General features: G+C 35.6%; 1 protein-coding gene and 1 long non-coding RNA gene across 3 annotated transcripts; one reads left to right on the top strand and one right to left on the bottom strand.

Annotated features, from left to right (window-relative positions):
- Positions 1-939: 939 nt before the first annotated feature.
- LOC309859011 lies at positions 940-2,985 on the bottom strand. Its single transcript, XR_014308487.1, has 2 exons — positions 2,870-2,985; positions 940-2,762 (listed from the first exon to the last, which is right to left on the bottom strand). It is a non-coding gene; the product is annotated as an uncharacterized lncRNA (long non-coding RNA).
- A 138-nt stretch (positions 2,986-3,123) lies between these two features.
- OTUD6B (OTU deubiquitinase 6B) lies at positions 3,124-20,100 on the top strand. Of its 2 annotated transcripts, XM_082719413.1 has the most exons (7): positions 3,124-3,420; positions 4,075-4,226; positions 6,621-6,701; positions 11,309-11,621; positions 13,492-13,553; positions 16,733-16,839; positions 17,631-20,100. In XM_082719413.1, exons 1-7 carry the CDS (start codon positions 3,246-3,248, stop codon positions 17,713-17,715), a joined length of 975 nt encoding a protein of 324 aa, XP_082575539.1. In that variant the 5' UTR covers positions 3,124-3,245; the 3' UTR covers positions 17,716-20,100. The 2 variants fall into 2 exon arrangements, with proteins under 2 accessions (XP_082575539.1, XP_082575540.1); XM_082719414.1 differs by lacking the exons at positions 3,124-3,420; positions 4,075-4,226; positions 6,621-6,701 and adding an exon at positions 9,351-9,488.
- Positions 20,101-22,643: the final 2,543 nt, after the last annotated feature.

Below are 22,643 nucleotides of genomic sequence, written 5' to 3'. Positions count from 1 at the left end.
AACTATTTCTAGATTCTAATGCTACTTAACCTTTATTAAGCATTCATAACGTACAATGCATTATGTTCAGTGAGAAAGTTTATAGATGTTTAATGTATTTTATAATCTAATCCCATGCTGCTATTAACCTGAGATAATTTCTAATAAGCTCCTAGATAATGCTGATATTGCTTTTCTGAGGAGCAGAATTTCCATATAAAAACCACACTGCCAGAAATACTACATGGAGGTCTAAGAAAGAGACAAAACGTGTGTGTGTGTGTATATGGGGGTTGTAGTGGTGAGAAAAGACTTTGGCTTCTCCCTCTTCGAAAATGAGCTGTTTAGAACTTATGTGAAAACTCAGTTGGGAGAAGTCTGTCACCAAGATGTTAACTGTGGCACTTGAAATAGTGCCTTATTTGGCACTATTATTAGAGTGCCACTTATATCGGAGAAAACCCACTACTTAGAAGGTAACAAAATTAACAAATTCCAATTAGTAAGCCTATCTTAGGGGCATATTCCATCCTTCACTTAAATGTTTTCACTCCATTTCTTGCCTTTTGTACATTCATTCCATAACATATAATGTATAATATCCTTATTGTACCATTTCCTAAATTATAAATCTTTGTTACAATTTTCTTTAACCCAAGGTATTTAAATAAGAACATCCCAAAATTCCAAGAATGACTTTTCAGCTTTTAAACTTAGTTTCTAAGCTTTCTTGCAAAGTAGTCATTTGTGCAATGTGCTCTTGGATTGAAGTTTTCCCTGTATTCTAGTACAAGATCATTTAGAAATGTTTCAGGATAATTTGAAAAGAATGCAAAAGGAGCAAAATAATACATATTATACACACATACACACTCCTCCTAATTAGTGTATTCCATTTCATTTACTTTACTAAAGACTGGAAGTGTTGAAGTCAGTGTCCAATATATGTACTGCCATATGTAACTGAATTAAGAATTATTTTATTAAGTACTTGAAATACACTTATTTTAAAAACTATGTATACATCAGAAAAACAACTCACATCAAGACAGTGAACATTTTACAGATGAATGCCATATTAACCACATAAAGCTTCTTCAAAGTTATATCCCACACTGTTTTATAGTTTGTTACAGCTTAAATTCTGATAAAAATGTTGTTCCCTAGTTCAATTTCTATGACTTAACAGTTTTTATTATCTTTAAACTCCTTTATCCTTTGTTTGATCCAAATGTGAAGATCCAGGTTCAGAGATTGATTTTTGACCCAATTTGAATCTTTTTAACAGGGGTACTTAGTCCATTTATGAGTGTGATAATTCACCTGTATCTCTGTTAATCTATTTTATAATAATTTTAATGTTTCCTTGCTTTGTTTTTTCACCACTTCTTTTCCAATTCATAAAATTGGTATCTTCTAATTTTATCTGTAACACTTATCTCTTTGTCAAATTTACTTAGAATGAACTACTACATGAAATGGTTACTACTGGTTTTCCCCAGGCAAGATATACATAAAACAATGCTTTAATCTACCACTTCCCCAGTCAGGGATTTAGAATTTTTCTCTTTACACTGTCAATATGAACATTATAAACAAACTTGTTACTTTCCCCACTCTGTAATTAAAAATAAAGGACACAAAACTGTACCAACTTCCCATTTTATCAGATTAACACTTGGAATGCCTTTACTCTAGGTGTCCTTCCCCACCACAATGACAAAGCCCTTTAATTTTGTAGCTGTAGAGCATGCATACTTTTATCCACATTACATACTAAAAACAGTACTTAGTCTCTAAATTGAACATTTAGCACATCTCTTCAGTCTAAAACAAGACAAACTGAAATTATAGACCCAACTTAATTTATCTTTGCATTTAGTTTCATAACTCTACACATAACGTAATTTTAATGATATTTAACTAGCTTTAATGTTTGCCCGACTTTTTTTTTTTTTTTTTTCCCCATACAACTGCCTCACTACTCGTTTTTGCGGGCTGTAGTAACAGCATTTAACAAATAAAGAAAAAAAACCTCTTAACTCCTGTGTATCTGGGAACGTCCTCCAGTTGCCTTCATACATAAACCGTAACTTGGCAGGATATGTAACTCTTGGCTCAAAATTATTTTCCCTTGAAACTAGAGATATTGCTCCCCTGCCTTTCGGCATTTAGAGCTGAAAGAGAAAAATCGGGTCAGTCTTTTATCCCTTATAGTTAACCTGCTTTCTCTGAATACTGGTAGAATTTTTCTTCTTTATCCTTCCAATTTAATAAAGTCAATGGGATATGAGTAGGTGTTGCTTTCTTTTTGTTGTTTTACTGGTACTCTCTTAACCTTTTCTATTTGCAGATTTAGCTTTTTCTTCGAATTTGGAAAATTTTCTTCAATTAGTCCCTTATTGTTTCAGCTTCATTTGCTTTGTCTTCTGTTTCAGGTATTCCTATTATGTGTATCTGCTGAACCGATGCTGTAGATTTCGCTTCTAATCTCTTTTACTTTTCCTCTTCTCCTGCCTGCGGTTTCTCTTGTTCTGCATTTACTTCGGTAATTCGATTTTGTGACTGGTCAGGCTCGCACATTTCCGTTATCTCTTTCAACTCCCTGATACGTCTAAGGCGCTCTGACATTAGCTGCTTTATTACTGAACACAGATTTTTAAGCTCCTGTGTTACACGATACTCAAATCTTACTCTCTCTCCGGCTTCCACTGCTATATCCGTTTCAAGAGGCGGCATTTTCTCGATTACAAACGGTTTCTCCCGAACTCAGTTATTTCGACCTTTAAAACAATAAACAAAACTTAATTTCCTACTGTTTGAGTCAGCCCCCAAATTCCCATTGGTAATTATCAACAGTTTATTCAAAAGTTTTCTTCCTCTCGCTTACCTTTTGAACAACTCTCCTCCGCAACGGGACCAACAGTAAAGGCTAAAATAAGCGTTCCGAATCACCTCACAAAATAAAATGAATGTCCAAAATGGCTTCGGTCACGTCATCACTGCGCGCCTCACGTCAGAGCCAATAGCCAGATGCTTAGCGTTATTGCAGGGGGGACTATAGGGCGCTAGCCAATCGCGAGGCAGCAAACTCCATCGGACCAGGCCACACCCCCCCAAGCGCCGTCGCTCTTCTCCCGCCTCATCGGAGCTGGGGGTCATTGAGAGTGCGCATGCGTTCATCCCATCTCCTGTCCCTTCGGTCCAATGACTCGGCTTAGATCCGGTACCGCCTCGAAGGCGGGCCTGGGTCCCAGGCACGACCAATGGCACCCCAGGTGAAGGTTGAGGGGTGGAAAGTGCGGGGTAACCGGTGGTGCAGGTTTCTACCAGCGCATGTGCAAGGCTACCTGGTCGTCATGGAGTCAGTCTTAGCGGAGGAGCTTGATGAGGAGGAGCAGCTAATGAGAAGGCATCGCAAAGAGAAGAAGGAGTTGCAAGGTGACGAGGGAATGGGAACCTAGAAATCTCTCGGACCCAGGAAAGGGCGCGCGGTGGGTCGGTTCTGTGGAATCTCGAGAGGCTTCTGATCTGGATCCTCTTAGGCTTTCCCAAAGTAGCCAGTGGCCTCACCCCTTCTAATCCCCTGGCCCGATGGTCCCTTAATCCGCCGAATCTTCAGAAGCTTCCTTTTCTCAGGTCCACCGCGTCCTCTCTTCCCCACGCCACCGCCGGGTGCTGGAGTCTGAGAATTCGTGTTGGGCCCAGATTGTTCACCCCCTCCCCTGTCTCCCTTTTCTGTTCCTAAGCAGCTACTGATACTGGGCGCTAATGGACGCGTTTTGAAATACCTCACTTCGATTTTGAGGACTCAAAATCTAGATTTAAAACTAGAGTCTTTTTTTTTTTAAACTCCCTATCACACTAAACTAAACAGAGGTACGTTTTGTTAATGAGGATTTTTTTTTTTTTTTTGAGGTGCTCTCTCCCTCATCTGGGCTCTTCTCTGTAAATGTCTGATTGTTATGTAATTACTGTTCTTAGCTTACATTACTTGTGTACGCCCTTCTCCCCTTACCATCCCCTATTGTCCCTATTTCTCATTTCCTCTCAATCTCTGGGTTGTTGACTTAATGATTTTTGGTGGATTTTCAGCTAAAATTCAGGGTATGAAAAATGCTGTTCCCAAGAATGACAAAAGGAGGAGGAAGCAACTCACTGAAGATGTTGCTAAGTTGGAAGCAGAAATGGAACAGAAACATAAGGAGGAATTGGAGCAACTGAAGCTGAATTCTAAGGAAAGTAAAGTATGTAAAGTGATGTTTCTCTTTGCCTACAGCATCTGAAAGCTACTGTCCACCTCTAAGAAACTGTTCACTATATGAAATCATATAATTAGAGGGAAAGGAAGTTACAAAATCATGCTCATGCATTACTTTTCATTAATATTTCTGTGACAAGGTTTACTTGGTAATGTGTTTTTGTAAGGGAGGTCAGAAAAAACATACACTTCAACTATGTACTTACCCCCCAAATGAACCGATGGAAAAGTGGACCAGAGGAATCTTCACCAAGTGAAAGTTGGAAGATCAGACTTCTAGCCCCAGAATTGCCATTAAATAGTATGGCTAACTTGGTTAAGTTACTTCCTAAGCATAAAATTCTCCACTTATAATATGATACAAATACTTTAGCTGTTTAGCACAAGATTCTGTAAGAATCAAGTGGGACAGCAAATATGAAATCATGTTCAGGTTATATGAAAATTTACTTTGTTTCTTGGGTAAAGTAGAGCATACTGTCTTTTTTTTTAACAAATACTTATTTTATCATTGTAGCTAATAGTGTGCCAAATGCTTTAAGACAGCATGTGCATTATTCTCATGTAATTTTTCTTAGTAACACACTATGAGGTATTACCCATCAAGTAAATGTAGATAATCTCATTTTTCAAGGCAGAAATAGACTCAGGGATTAAGAATTTCCTTCTGAATTCATAACAGCTATTAAATGCCAGAGCCAGAATTCAGAATCAGGACTGTCTTACTCCACGATGTGAATCTGAATTCTGTTAAAACTTTGTGTGGTATGGTGGTTTATCACATGGGTTTGGATATCAGCGATCACAGAGTCCATAATCTTACTCCATTTTTGATAGAAAGTTCTTATGGCTGGATGAAATTTTATCTACCATAAGTTAGTTTTACTTGGTTTATTTTTGGTCTACTGTTGATAGTGAAAACAACTTGTCTGTACTGATTTACAGTGGTCAGTGTATTAAACATGGTCTCATTTTCTTTAGCCTTATTAGCTAGTCATTAAGATCCTGACCTGTGCCTTAACATATTTTATTTCCAAGTAGCATGGTATGATTCTCCAGATATTTAATTGTGTTGTTGCAATCATGGTATTCCTAACTATCTCCCCATCTTTTCTGTTAGTGATAGAGTTTTATTTGCTTTCCACTTTTCAGTTTTGAGATTTCTGTCTCAATGAATTCTTCTCAAAGATTTCTTTGAATATATTCTTCAACTGTTAAAATACAAACTCCCATTTTACTTTGGGCTCTTATCTTTTTCATTAACTTATGCTTGTTTTCTTTCTGAACACTATCTGAATTCTCATGTCATTGCTTTCCAGATGCTTCTCTGTATCTTGCCTATTGTCAGTATGGCAGTTTGTAGTTTTCAGCAGTTTCCTATGAAAAAATACACTAATGCTAATTTTATTAAAGTTGATGTAACCACTCTTTGAAGTCTTAATCTGGTTTTCATATTTTGATAATTTGGGTATAGCCTTGGAGACTGCTATCTCTTTTTTTATTAGAGTCCTCTGTATGCTTTATGCATTTGTTATACCAAAAACTTAATTTAAGTTACATTTGCAGTAATAAAATACTAGTACTAACACTGATCATTAGTCTAGCATCTTTTTTCTTACTTCAGCAAACACATGATAGCCATTTGGTGATTAAGATTGGTTATGGTATCTGAACAATACATTAACTTTTCTACCTGTAGTTATCAGTTTGTAGACGGAAGAGGATAGAGAAAGCTCAACAGTGTTCATTAGGTTCTGGCTAATTGAGATGGAGAAAGGGTTATGAAGGCGGTAATGAACTGATCCGGTGCAGGACCTTATTTTGTTTTGTTTTGTTTTTTTAAGAGTTTATTTATTTATTTAAGAAAGAGAGAGAATACGAGCTGGACATCATGCACACAGATGGAGGGACAAGCAGACTCCCCACTGAGTGCGGAGCTGGACATTATGACCTGAGCTGAGATCAAGAGGCTGACACTTAACCAAAGTAGCCACTCAGGCACCTTAGCACAGGACCTTACATATAAGTACTGTCAGCCTTTAGAGAAGGAAAAGGTGAACTGCTCAATGACTGTAAGTTGGCACTCACAGGAAGTATTTAGATTAATGAAATAGGAATTTCAAGAAGGAAGGAAAGCTTGCAGGGATGAGCATTTGGAGAGCTTTAAGGGAACTTTGTGGGACTCTGACAAATTCTCCCTTAAAAATAGAAGAAGAAAACTATGTCATGTAATATTGTACCTAGTACTGTTATTCAAATTTGAATTGTTGTATTATACATATTGGTGATTTTCTTTCTTTGTGATTTTCAATTTAATAATCTAATACTTAAAGAAGAACTTTATTTTCCATTAACTTGGTAATGCTTTTGTTTCCTTCAGATAGATTCTGTTGCTGTTAACATTTCAAACTTGGTTCTTGAGAATCAGCCACCTCGGATATCAAAAGCACAAAAGAGACGGGTATGAAAGTCATGTCACCAAGTAATTAAGTTAGTGCTATATGCTTATTAGTATCTTAGGTATTGTATACAAAAGGAATAGGAAAAAAAAAGATGGAGTTTCTTGCCAAATACCTGAACTAACATTTGTTAAGTCCTTGGTATGTGCCAGATACAATGCTAGGCTTATAGATTATATGAAACCTCATTTAGTCCTAGTTATAATCTAGTAGAGTCTTACCCTTATTTTGAAGAGAAGAAAATAGGTCTAAACAGTATAAAATAACATGTACAATTTTCAGGTCTAGAAAAACACAGGGAGTATTTTATTTAATTCATAGTAGGGATAGAAAGGGAGTGTGCAAAAGATATTTTTACAAATATATTATCCCACATTTAATAATTCAGAATCGTATCATTGTGGGCTAAGGTGATTCTGTTCTGTTTAAAAATTGTGGTGCTAAGTGGTGAAACAAGGATTTGAATCTAGAAATTAAGATAAACAGGTGTACAAAATTCTTAGAATTATGCAGGTATCTATGTAATGTTTAGTTGCAGTGAGAAGTCAGAAGGAAAAGTTCATTTGTGCCAATTACTAAAAAATGAGTTGGAATTTTAAGAAAGTACAGTTAATTAAATAGGATATTTGAGTAGGAGAAACAGCATGCATAAAAATAAATGTGGGCATGAAATTTTACATCATCAGAGAGCTATAAGAAAACTGATTTGTTGAAAGTAGTGAGTTCATGAAATCAAAATTATGGGAATGAAATTAGATAGGTTACAGCTGTTCACTTGGAAAAAGAAAAAAGGCTTTAAATCTAGTAAGTTTAATCTCAAATATTGTTTTACTAACATTTGATATTTTGCAGGATTTAAATGTTTATTTTTAGCTAACTTAGCATTTTTATAATTTAGTAGTACATAATTTTAATAGGGCATGGTATTTGGTATCAGACATATGAAGGTTTTAATCCCATTTACTGTTGTGGCTTTGGGTAAGATTCTTAACTTTTCTAAACCTCAGTTTCATATGTACAAAATGGGGTAAATAATACCTACCTTACAGAGTTACTGGAAATATTAAATAATATACCATTTCCAAAGCCCAAACACAAGACCTGGAGAACTAATGGGTCAGCAAATGATAGCATTGTTTAGTGTGTTCAGTACTGCATAGTGTGCCTCTTAGAAATTCAACCCAAGACTGTATCTTTTTTTTGTTGTTTGAAAGTTGATTAAGTTGCATTGTCAAACATTTCTCATACTTCTGTTAAGATTTTATTTTCTTGAGTCATGAAATTTAGATTTTATGGTATCTTGGAGGTTGTCTATTTTAACTCCCTCCTTATAATGTGTATTCTTTTTGTAAGAGCCTTAATTATCATATAGTTTCTATAGCTCAAAAACAAAGGTCAGAATTTTTGCTTGGCAAGGGCATAACAAAATACATGTTGGTACTGCCTCTACTTAGTAATTGATACATCTTAGAGTAGCCTGTTTCATTCTGGAAAACCTAGGTCCCAACTGATTCCTGTCTTTCTCAAATCTTCCTCATCCCCAGCTGGACCCTTAGGCAACAAAACAAATAAAAAATTAAACTCCCTTACTTTTCTCAAACATTTGTTACTTTTCTCCTAAAATTCTATGTAGCTGAAATGCATACCTTTTCAACTATACTCTCAAAAAACTTAGTATCTTTTATGGTCAGCTGCTTAAACACTTGGCAAGAAAACACCCTTGAAGTAATGCCTGAACTTTTTTATTGCTTTATTATATTAATAGTATTAATAGGATTCTGGAACTGAAAACACTTAAAAGTTTATATAGTATATAAGAAAATGAAACCTGAACTGAACTTTTTTTTTTTTTTTTTTTGCCTAAAACACCAAGGTATAAAAAGCCAATAAATTAATTGTGTTTGTCTTTGGGAGAGATATAGTTCTGTCTTAGAAAACTTTATGAAGATTTATTATTGGAATATTGTAGAGCAAATCTCTTACTTTGAATCTAGAAAAACACAGGGAGTATTTTATTTAATTCATCAGGCTTCAATGGAAGAAGCTCTTTGGTATGCTGAAAAGAGCCCAGAGTAGAACTTAGAAGAATTGGGTTTCAGAAACAGGAAATTTGGGAGCTGGAATGAAATCTAGTTCAATTTCTTTATTTCACAAATGAGAGAGCTGAGGCCCAGTTGTCTTAGTGGCAAACTGAAAGTTTGATACAAACCCAGGACTAGTACCCAGCTCTTATGATTTCTCTTCAGAGATTATTTTGCTGCATTACTATATTGACATGACTCTAGTTTTACTGACAATATATTTATGAGTTAATTGCTGTTTTCATTTCAAATATATGTTTTCATTAGACTTAATTGTTGCCATTCTGTCTCCAGCACTAAGGCTGTAGAAACTGCAGTGCTTAGTGCCATTGGGAAGCTGTCCATGGCTGGGAACAGAATCCAATGTATTTCCCCCCTTTTGCCTAGAAAGAAAACACAATTGCTATGTAACACTGAAGCAGAGCTTGAGGGCAAAAATGAAATGCTTGGATTAGTATTTTAGAGGCTTAAACGTTTTTTGCAGAAGTATACAATTCCACTCTTCTAGTAACTAGTATATAACATCATTAACTCCAGCTCCCATCTGCTCCAACTTTTATTCTGATTTAGGTGCCTGGATAGAAGGAGTGCTCTGTGTTGTCCTTGGTCCCACTCTGCTTCTAAACCAGCTGTATGGCCTTTGGAATTCTTTCTGCGTGCTGTTTCCTCAGAGGAAAATGAGGGGTTTTGGATTAGATGATATCCAAGGTGCTTATCCTCCCTCTCCCCTCTGAAAATGTTCTTTAGACTTTCATAAAGTAACAGTGCCATCTTGTGTTTTAAGATTTTTATGCTGCTGTGATGCATAGTTGTAGGTATGCAGTGAAATAAATTTGTTCGTGTTACTTCTGGCATGGTTGGATTTGGGTGGAACAAACTTAAATAGGTGTATGTTTTGTCAGGGAGGTAATAATGTTTTGATTCAGGTAATTTATAAATCACTTTCGGTTCCATCATGGCACATAACAGGCAAGTAGTTCAAGTGTGTGACATTAAGTTTGAAATTTGCCTTTCCATTAATTTCTTCTGCCTTAAAGAGGAATGAGAGCTAGGGACATGAAAATCTTTACTTTTCCCTTCTTTTTCTTGGTTTACCAAATCTTTCACTGTAATTTGCTACCAATATCAAGATGTGGAATTTTACTTAACTATTTTTATTCTCTTAAATTGAAAAGGATTCATGAGTGCTCGCTTCGGCAGCACATATACTAAAATTGAAAAGCATTCATGACCTGTATATAAGTAAAACATATTCATGATCGAGAATTAGAAAGATGTAGAAAAGTGCACGTGTGCACATGCACAAAACAAACTTACTTTGTAAACAAAAACCAGACCCTTAAATACAGAGAACAAACTGGTGGTTGATAGAGGGATGGTGGATGAGGGGATAGGTGAAGGGGGAAAACAACTTACTTTGTAATCCTATGATCCAGAGAAAAGCAGTCTATTTTGTGTATATCTCTCTAATTTTTAAACTATGAATGTACAGATTTAACATACATTAACTATATACATACCTGTTTTTGCCCTCAACCTCATTTTTTGACATGTTTCTATGAACTGTGTTCAGCTATGAAACATGTCGTACTTTCTGGATTTGTTCCTTGCTAGTATAGCTGTCCGGATTTTTTTTCTCTTTTCCCCTAGCCTTCTCATTCTACTTCCTAACCAACCTTCATGTTACAGATCTCATTGCTCTACTCCTACACCATCCTTGCATATGTTGCCATGGGAAGAGCTCTTCTGACATTTGAATAAGGAAAGCATGTTGCAGAATGTAATATGATCTCATTTTTTGATCAAATTTTTTTTTCTATACTTTTTTAATGAGTACATCTATATTTGTTAAAATGCTTAGGAAAAAAATTGACAAAGATACTCACCAGACCTCTAGAGCAAGCATTGAAATTGGCAGTGGTCCTTAGGGGAACTTCAGTCTATCTGTAGCATTTAATTTTTCATAAGAAGAATTTTTTTTATCTGTTATTTTAATTAAATGTATATGTGTGTACACGTACACACAGTTTTTTTCTTTAGGCTAGATAAATAGAATTCCTGTACTCTTCTAAAGGCTTGGCAATTGATGCCTCACTGGTGATGTAGCATGTTAATGCTCCAGTAGTTGAGTGATAAGTTGAAAAGCTTGGATTAGCTTGGCATAAATATGATAATGATGTTGCTTTAAGGGCTAGGATAACTCAGTCTTATGGCAGTACTTTGAAATCAGTAGAGATTTTAGAAACTTATCTTGTAGTTTTTAAATAGACTTCAAAGAAAAATTTGAAGGCTTTTTTTGTTCTAGTACAGAGCTTGGTGTTGGGTACATGCAGATGAGAAGTTGCCCTTAAAGGAGGTCGTAGTATAAAAAATTCCTTAAGTGATGAGATCATCAGTATGATAATGCTTGTGGGAGAAGGGAGGAAAACGGCAGAAAGTTTTGAGAGTCTTACATTTCTATCCCCTTAATAAATGTGAAACAGTCCTAATTATTGTAAATTAACTTTCCTGTATTCTCCTCCTCCCAGGACAAAAAAGCTGCGTTGGAAAAGGAACGGGAAGAAAGGATAGCTGAAGCTGAAATTGAGAACTTATCTGGAGCTAGACACATGGAAAGTGAAAAACTTGCTCAAATATTGGCAGCTAGGCAGTTGGAAATCAAACAGATTCCATCTGATGGCCACTGTATGTATAGAGCCATTGAAGATCAGCTGAAAGAACAGAAATGCCCCTTGACTGTGGCTGCCTTGAGAAAACAAACTGCTGAATATATACAAGGCCACGTGGAAGACTTTCTGCCATTTTTAACAAATCCTAATACAGGAGATATGTATACTCCAGGTAATTTATTTTTCTTCACTATGTCTCCCTCCCTCCCCCACCATTATGTCTTCTTGCTGCTGTTAAATTGAAATGATTCCTGGGATTGAGAATAAGAAAAACCCGTGATAGTCCTTACAGAGGGGGGAAAAAAAATCTTAAAATTTAGGCTGAATTATTTTTTATAATTTTAATATATACTAGTACATTTTGCTTTATTAAGATCTTTTAAGCACTTAATTATTTGGGGGTTTAATATATTGTTTAATTTAAGATAGAAATGGGAATAGGATTCATTATCATTATCGAAAAAAATTGTTTATGAGTTCCCATGTCACAAATTTTGGGCATAGAGGTAATAAGCTTTGAGTAGTCTGTGGAAGTATTGGGCCCAAAGACCATAAGCACAAAAATGGGGAAGGCTAAATCCTACTTTTATCCTGTACTTTGGGAGATTTATTTTTTTTTTTTTAAGATTTTATTTATTTATCAGAGAGAGGGAGAGAGCGAGCACAGGCAGAGAGAATGGCAGGCAGAGGCAGAAGCAGGCTCCCTGCTGAGCAAGGAGCCTGATGTGGGACTCGATCCCAGGACGCTGGGATCATGACCTGAGCCGAAGGCAGCTGCTTAACCAACTGAGCCACCCAGGGGTCCCAAGATTTAATGTTCTTAATAAGCTGTAATATTTAGGCAAAATTTGACTTTGCCAAACCAAAAATGAATGGGTTGATAACCTGCCTTATTATTCTTTATAATACCTTTGATAATTAAGATAAAGGATTTATGGAGAGGTGTAAAAAAAGGCACAACTGGCAAAGGAGAGAGCAGGTGAAAATCTCAGAGTGTGGGGGGGACACGGAGATGGAACAGAGGGAAGTTAGTCCTTAAGCTTATAGGTGTGGTAGTAACCTCTGGGAGCAAGTTATATGGCCAGAATGGGTTGTAGAAGAGAAGGTTAAGGTTGGCTTTCCTTGAATGGAGTCCCCACCTCTGCAAGTTGCAGGACAGTGGAAAAGAGGTGGCAACTCAGCCTGCTGAATTTAAAAAAAGATAAAAGACTTAATTTCTTATTCATTCAACCAGATATTTATTGAGGGCGACTGTGTGCCAGGAACTATTCTAGGTACTGTTCTGAGCATTGGAGATACAGCAGTGAATGAGGCAAACCCACAGACCATCTTTTCTATAGATGCCCTTAATATTTTTCCCTTCCTCTAAATAGGGAGGATATTTCTTTCCCATTTTAACTTTCTGTATAAAAGTTTGTACGCTCAAGATGTGCCATTAAACTGTGAGTTTGCCAACTCTTATGACTGATCCAAGAAGCCCTTTCTTTGACTAGAACTGATACTGAAGCAAATAAAGTAAATGCCTTCAAAATAAACAGTGAAGGCACTCTGGTACAGTGCTATTGCTGGGAAAGGAATTTCTGGTCATTTCTACGTTTACCCTAATTCTCTTCTCACGTTTCTTATGGGGTCTCATAGTTGACCTGATTTTATAAAGACCGCACTGTTTTAGTTGTTCAGTGTATTTTTTCAGTTGTAGGTCTGGGCTTTAAAATACATGTCAAGATGGTGAATATGGTGACAGTTTGGGGGGTTGCTTGGGTAAACAGAGAATAGTCTTGTTGGGTGGTTAAGGTCCCTGGGCTTCAGTCTGAGAGAGAGAAGCAGAAATGAATAGCTTTGCTCTCAGATGGAGAGGTGGTAGAAAGTTGAAGCGAGTTAAGTGTGGATATGGGAAGTGGATTAAATTCTGGAGAGTGCAGGTAGAGGAAGGAACTCAAGTTCACAACTTGAGTAATGATCAGGAATTGTGGGAGGTATTAAAGGGATCTTGTAACATGAGTTATGAAAATTAAGTGTTATCGTCCCATTTATTTCTACAGAAGAGTTTAGCAAGTACTGTGAGGATATTGTCAACACAGCTGCATGGGGAGGTCAGCTTGAGGTAAGTTTGTAAACACTTACGGTATTTGTGGATTGTGAAATTTAATTTCTGAATCCCATATGTCGTATTCAGACATCTTTTCCAGATGATCCCAGTTACTGAGTATCCCTTTTCTTTATGTATTTGCTATTTCTCTGCTGATGAAGGATTGAAATAGGGAGTTAACATTCTTAGACCTTTGATTTAATTAGGTATCTTTGGGAAGTAAAGCACTATTTTATTTTAAATAGCCCAGTGTGTAATCTGTGGGTTGGTGAGGCTAATCTTGTACCCGTTGGCTTCCATTTGTGATGCTGCTCCTGGCAATATATTTGATTTTCTGGACTTCAGAAAGTGAGGATTTTATTCAAGTACAGTAAAATTTACCCTAAGTGACTCAAGTGATGAATCGCTATTATAGTGACTTATCTATTACATTAGAAATAGAAAATAGTATTTTTATGTGAAATTACAGGCCAGATCCTATCACAATACATTACAATTGGAATTCCAGTTAATACTGACTGACTGACTCCAAAGCAGTATCTAATGCCTTAAAATTCACGTGTAGGAAAACAGTATGTTCAGTCACATATAGGGAGTTAATCAGGATTGTCTTTAAAGCTTTAATTACTTTATTGTTAATTATGTTTCATTAAAAAAAAAAAAGTAAACAGAACACTTCTTTGGTCCAAGTGGTAATGAGGCAGTCTGGGGTATTCAGATGTCAGGGGATGAGAGAGAAAGTCCTGGGTTTGGGTCCTGGCTTTTCCTCTCCTTCTTCAGTTTTGTGATTTTGGGGGGTCAGCCAACCCTCCTGAGCTCAAGTTTCCTAATTAAATGTGGGTAATAAGAGCCTTGTGTGACTTGGTAGGTCATTTGTGGACCTTAAATAAGTGTATGCATAGAACTTTGTAAGCTAAGGTGCCAGTTGGTTGAATCTAACAGTGTAATTAGTATTGGGTAGTGATGGTTACTCATCTTGAATAGTTTGTGGCTCAAAGTATTTCACTTCAAGAACTTTATTTTTGGAAGAAATGGCATGAATGCTTCTTCAAAATCTTTTTCTCAGTGCTCTATTTGTTCCTGTTCTGAACCACCAGAGGGAACTATGTCCATTCATTTTGTATGCCTCTCCTGGGTCTCTGAAACTCAGGAAATTTTCATAGTAGCTTTGTGACTACATTAGGAGTAAAGATGCTTGCGCTTTTTTTTGAGAATCACAAATTAATAGAAGAACTAGAGACCCAAGCAATTCTTTTTAAGTTGAGAACAAAACTTTAGGGGCATTTAGGGGGCTCAGGTCATGATCTTAGGATCCTAGGATGGAGCCCCTTATTAGGCTCCCTGCTCAGTGGGGAGTCTGCCTGTCTCTCTGCCCCTTCACCTGCTTGTCCTCTCTCTCACTCTCTCAGATAAATAAATAAAATATTAAAAATAAATAATTTGAGGAAAAATAACCTTTAAAACATCTTTTGAAGGGCATTCATAAGTTTTTTGGTTTATGAATTAATTTGAAATAATTATGCTGTTTTCATAATGGAGTAAATTTAAATTATTAAAAAGAAATTCTTTACATGATTTCAAAAGACTTAGAAGGGGTGATTTCAAAAGATTTAGAAAGGTTATTTCCAGAACTTGTTTCACACCCTCCATTCTGGTTGGCTTTTAAAAAATGTTATTTCAGGTATAAAAAAAAAACTGTCCCAAAGAAACATTTTATGAGATAGAGCATGGGATTAAGTTTACTGTTGTGCAGCATAGAATTTTCTCCACATTCTTGAACTACTTTCTTACTTTTGTTAAAACTTTCTAAAAGGACCATGTTCCAGACAGAATGCTTATAATTAGGTAAATATATAGATGAGGGCACTATTAGTGAGGACTATAAAGTGTTTAATTTATGAACTGGGTGGGGGGGCGCCTGGGTGGCTCAGTGGGTTAAAGCCTCTACCTTTGGCTCAGGTAATGATCTCAGGGTCCTGGGATCGAGTCCCGCATCGGGCTCTCTGCTCAGCAGGGGGCCTGCTTCCTCCTTGCTCTCTCTGCCTGCATCTCTGCCTACTTGTGATCTCTGTCAAATAAATAAATAAAAATATTAAAAAAAAAATTATGAACTGGGGTTCCACAGGCACACTTAATCAGTTCAGTGGCAGGTCATTTTATTTCCTTGTGCTGAACTACAGCAGGCATCTTAACCATTCTCTGCTTCAGATTCTAGCTCCTTAAAATGTGTAACAGTAGTACCTATTCCATGGGGTTATTGTGATGATTGAATGAATTAATATACATAAAAGAGCTTTAGTGTCCTTGGACAGTAAGTCTAACCAATATTACTACCAATACTTATTATTAACTATTACTCATCTGATTTTAGGCTCTAATTTTTTTATTTTTAAGGATTTTATTTATTTATTTGACAGACAGAGATCACAAGTAGGCAGAGAGGCAGGCAGAGAGAGGGGGAAGCAGGGTCCCCACCGAGCAGAGAGCCCGATGAACGGCTCGATCCCAGGACCCTGGGATCATGACCTGAGCTGAAGGCAGAGGCTTTAACCCACTGAGCCACCCAGTCACCCCTAGGCTCTAATTTTATAATGTATGATACGAAATTAACATTGTGAATTAATCAGATGGAAAGCCCATGTAAGGACAGTATAGTTCATATACATAAATCAGTCTAGTTATGCTTTAAAATTATGAAGCAGTGGTTATCAGCACTGGTACACTGGAATCATCTGAAAAGCTTTAAAAAAAAAGTAGTAAACCTCCTGATCTTTTCTATTCTTCTCTCTTTTTCTCAACCCCTCCCAAACTGTAATTGATTTGGTCTGGTACCTGAGCAATAATAGTATTTTTAAAAACTGGCAATTTTCAAACAACATTCAAAAGTAGAGAGACTAGTATAATGAATCCAATCTACCCTGTTCTCACTTCATTAACTATGGTACTGCCATTTCTAAAAAGCTGTCGTGCAGCCAGGGCTTGAAACTTCTGCATTTGATTTAATAAATATTATATTTGTTTTTCAACAAATATGTATTAAGTGTCCACTATGTGGCAGGCTTGTGGTGTACAGTGAGGAACAGAATAGATCCCTGTTGGATGATGGTTGCCCTATTTGTGCATACTCAGTATTTTATGATTTGAGTAAGATTGACCTTTTTATTTTCCTTACTAACACATTTTCTTTCCTATAGCTAAGAGCTTTGTCTCACATTTTGCAAACACCAATAGAGATAATACAGGCAGATTCTCCTCCTATTGTAGTTGGTGAAGAATATCCAAAAAACCCATTAATACTTGTGTAAGTACCTGGAAATTTTTACTTTACATTTTTCATAGTTAAGACAAAAAGAATTATTCAAATATTTGGTTGTGTATGATGATTAATCAGAAAAAAGTATCTTTAGCTGCATTAATTATGCTTATCTTATGTTAAAGGCAATAATAGAATTAGAAAGCATTTTCAATATGTGATTTAGGTAATTGTTTAAAAAACCCCTAGTGGTTTATTCTTGTGTATGAGTTAACAATAAAATCATTTCTAAAGGTTACAGATTTTAGCCTTAGTTTTCATATTGTCCTAGTTTCACATGAATAATGCTAAGTTTCAGCAAGTGTAAAAGCTGAAATATATTCATGTTGCCTAGTTGTTTACTCTTCAGGAATTTTTTCTTTATATTGTAAAAGTATTTTACATGAATGAGAATTCTTCTCTGAAAGCATGGAGAGTTTGCCATTGGCTTTAGTACTAATTAGCCAAACCTACAAAGGCAGTCACTGATGGCTTAAATTTAGGTAAAAGTTTAAGCTATTGAGTATTCCGCACTTCAGTATTTCGCTTTACCCTCCCCACCCAGTGATTGTGTATTCCCTGACTTAAACTCAGTTACAGAGTTATTGAACCAGGTTTTATTGACTGCTGATGCTTTTCAAATGGTGTTGAACTTTTAAGTAATATGTCAATGAAGTCTTTTGAGTGATACCCCTGTGGAGTGATTCATTCAGACTGTTTCGTTTTATATACATAATAAACATTTATATACAATGAATTACTTTCATCTAAACTACTCATTTCTCCTTTTCTCATTTCAGATATATGAGACATGCATACGGCTTAGGAGAACATTACAATTCTGTTACACAGTTGGTGAACACAGCTACTGAAAATTGCAGCTAGTTTACAGAATGTTGCACAATTATGTTTTAGTACAGTGTGCAGATCTGACTATTCTTACAAGTGCTGGATTGTTCTAACATTACTGAAAAACATGACTACCTTAAATCAGTTTTATGGCAAAGCTACTAAGAGATTTTTTTTAAAAAAAATGTGTCAGAGATAAACTTTAACCAGTGTTCACTTAGTGGTATTTTAAAAACACTTGTGAGTCCAGTGTGGAGAATGTCACTTACAGACCTGATATTTGCTGATATTTTTATTAATATTAGGTCCTGAACATTCTGTTCTGCACTGAAAGTAAATTAAACATTTTGTTCTTATTAGTAAAAGCTTTCAGTAGCCATTTTAATATTACTTTTCTTGAAGAAATTAAATGACTTGGTCTCTTTGTCATCTCTATATGGTAATGGTGATAGCAGATTTAATTAGTGCTTACAAATGAATCTGATTTCAGTAACTTGGTACTGATGGGATTTATACTATGAAACTTTTTTTATATAGCTGTCAAAGTGAAGCTAAAAAGTTTGCTTTAATAACTAAAAATTTTAAAATATTTATTCACATGGAAATCAGGTTTAAAAAATGAGAAATTCAAAGGCAAATAGGTGTCCCCTACAGATCAGACTTCTAAAGGATTACACGTTAGCCTTTATTTGTGTGCAAATAAAGACCTATCAGATTACTGTCTCTAATTTATTTGTTACTCCTTGCTGTTTCTTAAACTTCCTAATGGAATTACTACCACTGTTTTGTTTTGTTTTTTTTTTTTTTACAGTTTTTTTAGTGTCTCTTTTTTACATTTTATTTTTATTTTTTATTTTTGAAGTAATCTCTTTGCCCAGCATGGGGCTTGAACACATGATCCTGCGATAAAGAGTCGCATGCCCTACTGCCTGAGCCAGCCAGGAGCTCCAATACCATCGTTCGTGATTAGCTTTATAACTACAAAGTTTTATATTCTTTGTTATGTTTTCCTCATCCTCACTTAGCTGCATATGTTTTCTTTGCAGCCTTTTCCATAAGAAACAGTTTGTGGCCTCTCTTATTCTTTAGCTTGAACAAACGGAAGAAGTAGCAATGTAAAAGGGTCCAAGGCCAACCTGACTTCAAATTCTTCCTCATTTCCAGTTTGTTTTACAGAACCTTTCTTTTTGTTTCATTCTTTAGGACTAGAAGAAAGCCTTTGTTACTTGTTATTTTAGTTAGCGTTTTTAATGATCTCTGTCCTTTAATTCAGATACTTGAGAATGTTTGTGTTACATGTAGGGATAAAGTTGAAAGCCACTGTTTGGGAGCTATGACTGTGTGTAGTGAAGTCAGTGTACAATACTTCATGATATGAATGATTTATCTGTATCTGATTTCAGGTTACCCTTAACACTGTTCTGCCTAAGATGACAGTATCCATATAATAGAAACATGTCTCATTGATAATTTGTTATATAATTAAATATTATGAAAATGAGTCCTTTTGGGTTTGATCTAGTTTTCCCAAATTAGGAATGAGTAGTAAGATTTAGCATCAAGTTCATAATATTTGAATTTTTCCTCCATGAGTGCCACTCATTTTTGTAAGTAGATACTGGGTTTTATAATATTAAAACCGGGTGTGAGCTTCGCATGTCCAGCTGGTGACCATGTGTGAAGCTGGTAGGGACTGTAGTCAGCTAGAGCAAATAAGTACTGCTTGAAGGTGAAAAGCCATTCTGTCTGCCAAACAAAATGTATTCTGAAGGCTGACTGTTTTGGAGTTCTTGATCTGAAATTTGGGGGGCCTGAAATTTATAAAATTATTTAATTATACTTGCCTTTATTATGAAGTAATCTGTTACTTTAAAATCAAAAGATAAGCATTGAGAAGTAATAAGACAAGTATCATGAAACTTAGTTGTTACAAATGCCATCTATATTTAAAATAACTTATTGGTAGCTATTTTTTTCTAATAAGATGAGTGGAATTTTCTTGATTATAGTTTTATTTTTATTTTTTATTTTTAAATGGCCAGTATGGTTTTGGGTAAGATTTGTGTGGTCAGCTTCTGTTCTTTTCTAAAACTTCAGATAAAAATCATTTTAGCTGTAACCAAAAATTGAAGTCTTTAAAAAATGGCAGATGTTAATTTAAAAACAGCATATACTAATTTAGTTTGCTGTGTGATTATGGTCTAATGGAAGTTTCATAAGCTTTCTTTTCTCCTAACTCAGAAAAGTATATGTCAGAGTTTTTGAATATGTCTTTAGCCAAGAATTTTATCCACTTAACATATGTTTACAAGCTTATATAAAGCAAAAAAGAATGTATGTAACTATAGTGAGCAGTATAATTTTGCTCATATTATCTGATGTTTGCCAAAAGAAGAATAAAAGCTGTATGAATTAAATCAACATTTGTTCAATTGTTATTTTTAATTGTTCTTCTCAGATTGTTTTAGAATTTTACCAGGCTCTATTTTGTCCTTACATATAATTGAGAATAATACAATCACAGATTCTTGCTTTAAGGGATTTCGAATAAATATATCAAGCATAGCATTATGTCTCAGACAGAATAGAGGGAGATAAAGTGATAGGCATTTAAGCCATGGCTCTTAGAAATCAGGTTGAAGCTTAAAACCTCTTAGAATAATGAAGGACAATAGAATAATTTAGGACAAATGAATTTGAAGAATATTCTAAGACTTGGGTGTTAAAGAAGAAAAACAAGCACTGTGTATAAGTGTGAACCTGTAAGGAAATTTGTGCAAATTAATGCTGGCACATCATTCTTCATATATTATCTTGGTACGGGTTCTCACGAACTAGCTGAAGGAGTGGAACACTTGTGTTTCTGAGAATTAAATTGGTAATTTCATAATGTTTTTACTTTTATTGAACAAATGAGTGTGGTTTTTCTTCATTCCATATTGTTTCACATTCATTTTTCTTTCCTGTCTTACATCTTGTTTAAAATCTTTTTCCATCTTGCAGAAAAATATAACTCAAGGAGTTATTTTTATTTATTTATTTTTTTAAAGCAACTTGTAGGAAGTATCATTTCTTGTTCACCATTGTTCCCTCCAACTTGAAGGCCTTTGAGCTGCCGTTCGGAGTTGAGCACTTTACCCACCCAGCTTTGCCTAGCTTCCTATCCTGGTCTTAAGTTAATTACCTAGCCAAACTCCCATCCAGGCTGGGCTGGGTGCCGTACTTCATACATGTTGATATCTAGTAACTACACACTAGTAATTATTTGTATTTAGTTTATTGTTATTATTATTTTCCCCTGTTTGTAAGTGCTTAGAAGCAAGAACTTTTTGGCTATTAATAAAATATCTAGTACATTGCCTGACCTCTATAGTAAGTGCTTCATAAATGTTGTTGACAGTCATATGACTAATTGAAAGGATAGGCTGTGACTCTGAGGAGTTGTCTTTAGACTAATGGACCATCAGGAGTAGGGAGAGGTATTGACTTAGCATTGTGCTTGCTTACAAAAGGGTTGCTTTCTAATTTACGTAACCCCTTGGATTAATTCTTCTAGTCTTTTGAATTGATTTAAGGGAGGAAAAACCCAAGAGAGCTTTCTTTTTTCTTCTGAGACTGTTAATTTGCTTCATGTCTCAATTAGGACAATCAATTTTAATCTATGAAATATAAAGGTCCTTTAAGGTAAGTATATAAACCAAGAAAATACTACAAACTTTGAAAATACACTGACCAGAAAGTTTATAGTTGTCTTATTTCAGTATAATCAGGATGACAAGCATACCTTACTGAAACAAATTACTACCTTTCTGCTGAAATTATCAGTTCTCTGAACAGGGATGACTTAAACCTTTCTCCTGATTTTTATTATCTGTGTTACCTTTATTTTGACAAAAGGAAACTCCAATTACTATTTATAATCTTAACCAATACAGTATCACCGTGAGGACTGATGAGAACCCAATGTGTAAGTTTACTGACAAAAATAACCTAATTTTAAAAAGTAAATTGCTGTTTTTGAATCAGACATTTCCCCCCTGAAATCAGAAAGGCATTCTACACCTCTACCAGAGTTTCTCAATAGTGACTACAGACATTCTGAGCTGGATGATTTGTGAGGGCCATGCTGTGTGTTATAAGGTACTTAGCTCTGCTGGGCTCTGCCAGCTGAATGCCAGTAGTACTGACTCCAGAGATGTGAGGCAGAAAAATATCGCCAGACATTTTAAATGTCTTCTTGGGGACAAAATTGTGCCCAGTTGAGAATAACTTAGTAAATCTTTACATTTTCCTGCTAATGAGGTTGGAAAATTCTAAGGAAAACCATTTAAAATAAAAATTGGACACATGAGACAGAGTTACTTGTCTGATAATTTTGGCAACTGCCTAATGCTAGACTTTTTAACACAAACATCCTTTGAAAAGCTCTGGACCCTAACTTTTTCTGTCCTATGTTCATACTGTATCCTAACCCACTGAGATGTGTTTGACTTTTGAGACCACTGGTGGTAGGAGTCAGGATAGACTTAAGTCGGAGTGTGGTAACAACTCAAAAATCTTGGTGGCTGTTCCAACAAGGAGTATTTCTTGTATGGGCTATATTTCGCCAGTTTGCTGGGAGCTGTGCTCCATGTCTGTACCCTGGGACCTAAGCTGTCACTGTTTAAAACTTTTCTAGGAGACTGTTCTGGAGTTTGACTCCAACAGTGTGGTTCAGAAGAAACACTCTTTTCCATTCATTGGCTTGAATTTGTCGTATGGCCTCACCCAAATAGGGATGTACCCAGAGAGGCGGCCCTGCCATGCATGTGTCCTGGAAAGTACCACATGTACATTTTCACATGTATTGGAAATACTGGAATTTGGGATCAGACCTAGTGTCACTTATTTTTTAAACTTGTGCATATATTTAACCTTTTAGAGCTCCAGTTTGCTTTTAGGAAACGGGAATAATAGTAACATTT

This window comes from Mustela nivalis, assembly GCF_964662115.1.
Source record: "Mustela nivalis genome assembly, chromosome: 2".
Taxonomy (NCBI): Eukaryota; Metazoa; Chordata; class Mammalia; order Carnivora; family Mustelidae; genus Mustela; species Mustela nivalis.
The sequence above is the reverse complement of the archived record's forward strand: the minus strand, read 5'-3'. Positions and strand labels throughout refer to the sequence as shown.

What these genes read in the sequence shown, in the direction of transcription:
- OTUD6B (XM_082719413.1), top strand. Translation starts at nt 3,246, where the DNA reads ATGGCACCCCAGGTGAAGGTTGAGGGGTGGAAAGTGCGGGGTAACCGG. An exon ending in AGAGAAGAAGGAGTTGCAAG is followed by an intron (nt 3,421 to 4,074) that starts GTGACGAGGGAA and finishes GTGGATTTTCAG; the next exon opens with CTAAAATTCAGGGTATGAAA. An exon ending in TGAATTCTAAGGAAAGTAAA is followed by an intron (nt 4,227 to 6,620) that starts GTATGTAAAGTG and finishes TGTTTCCTTCAG; the next exon opens with ATAGATTCTGTTGCTGTTAA.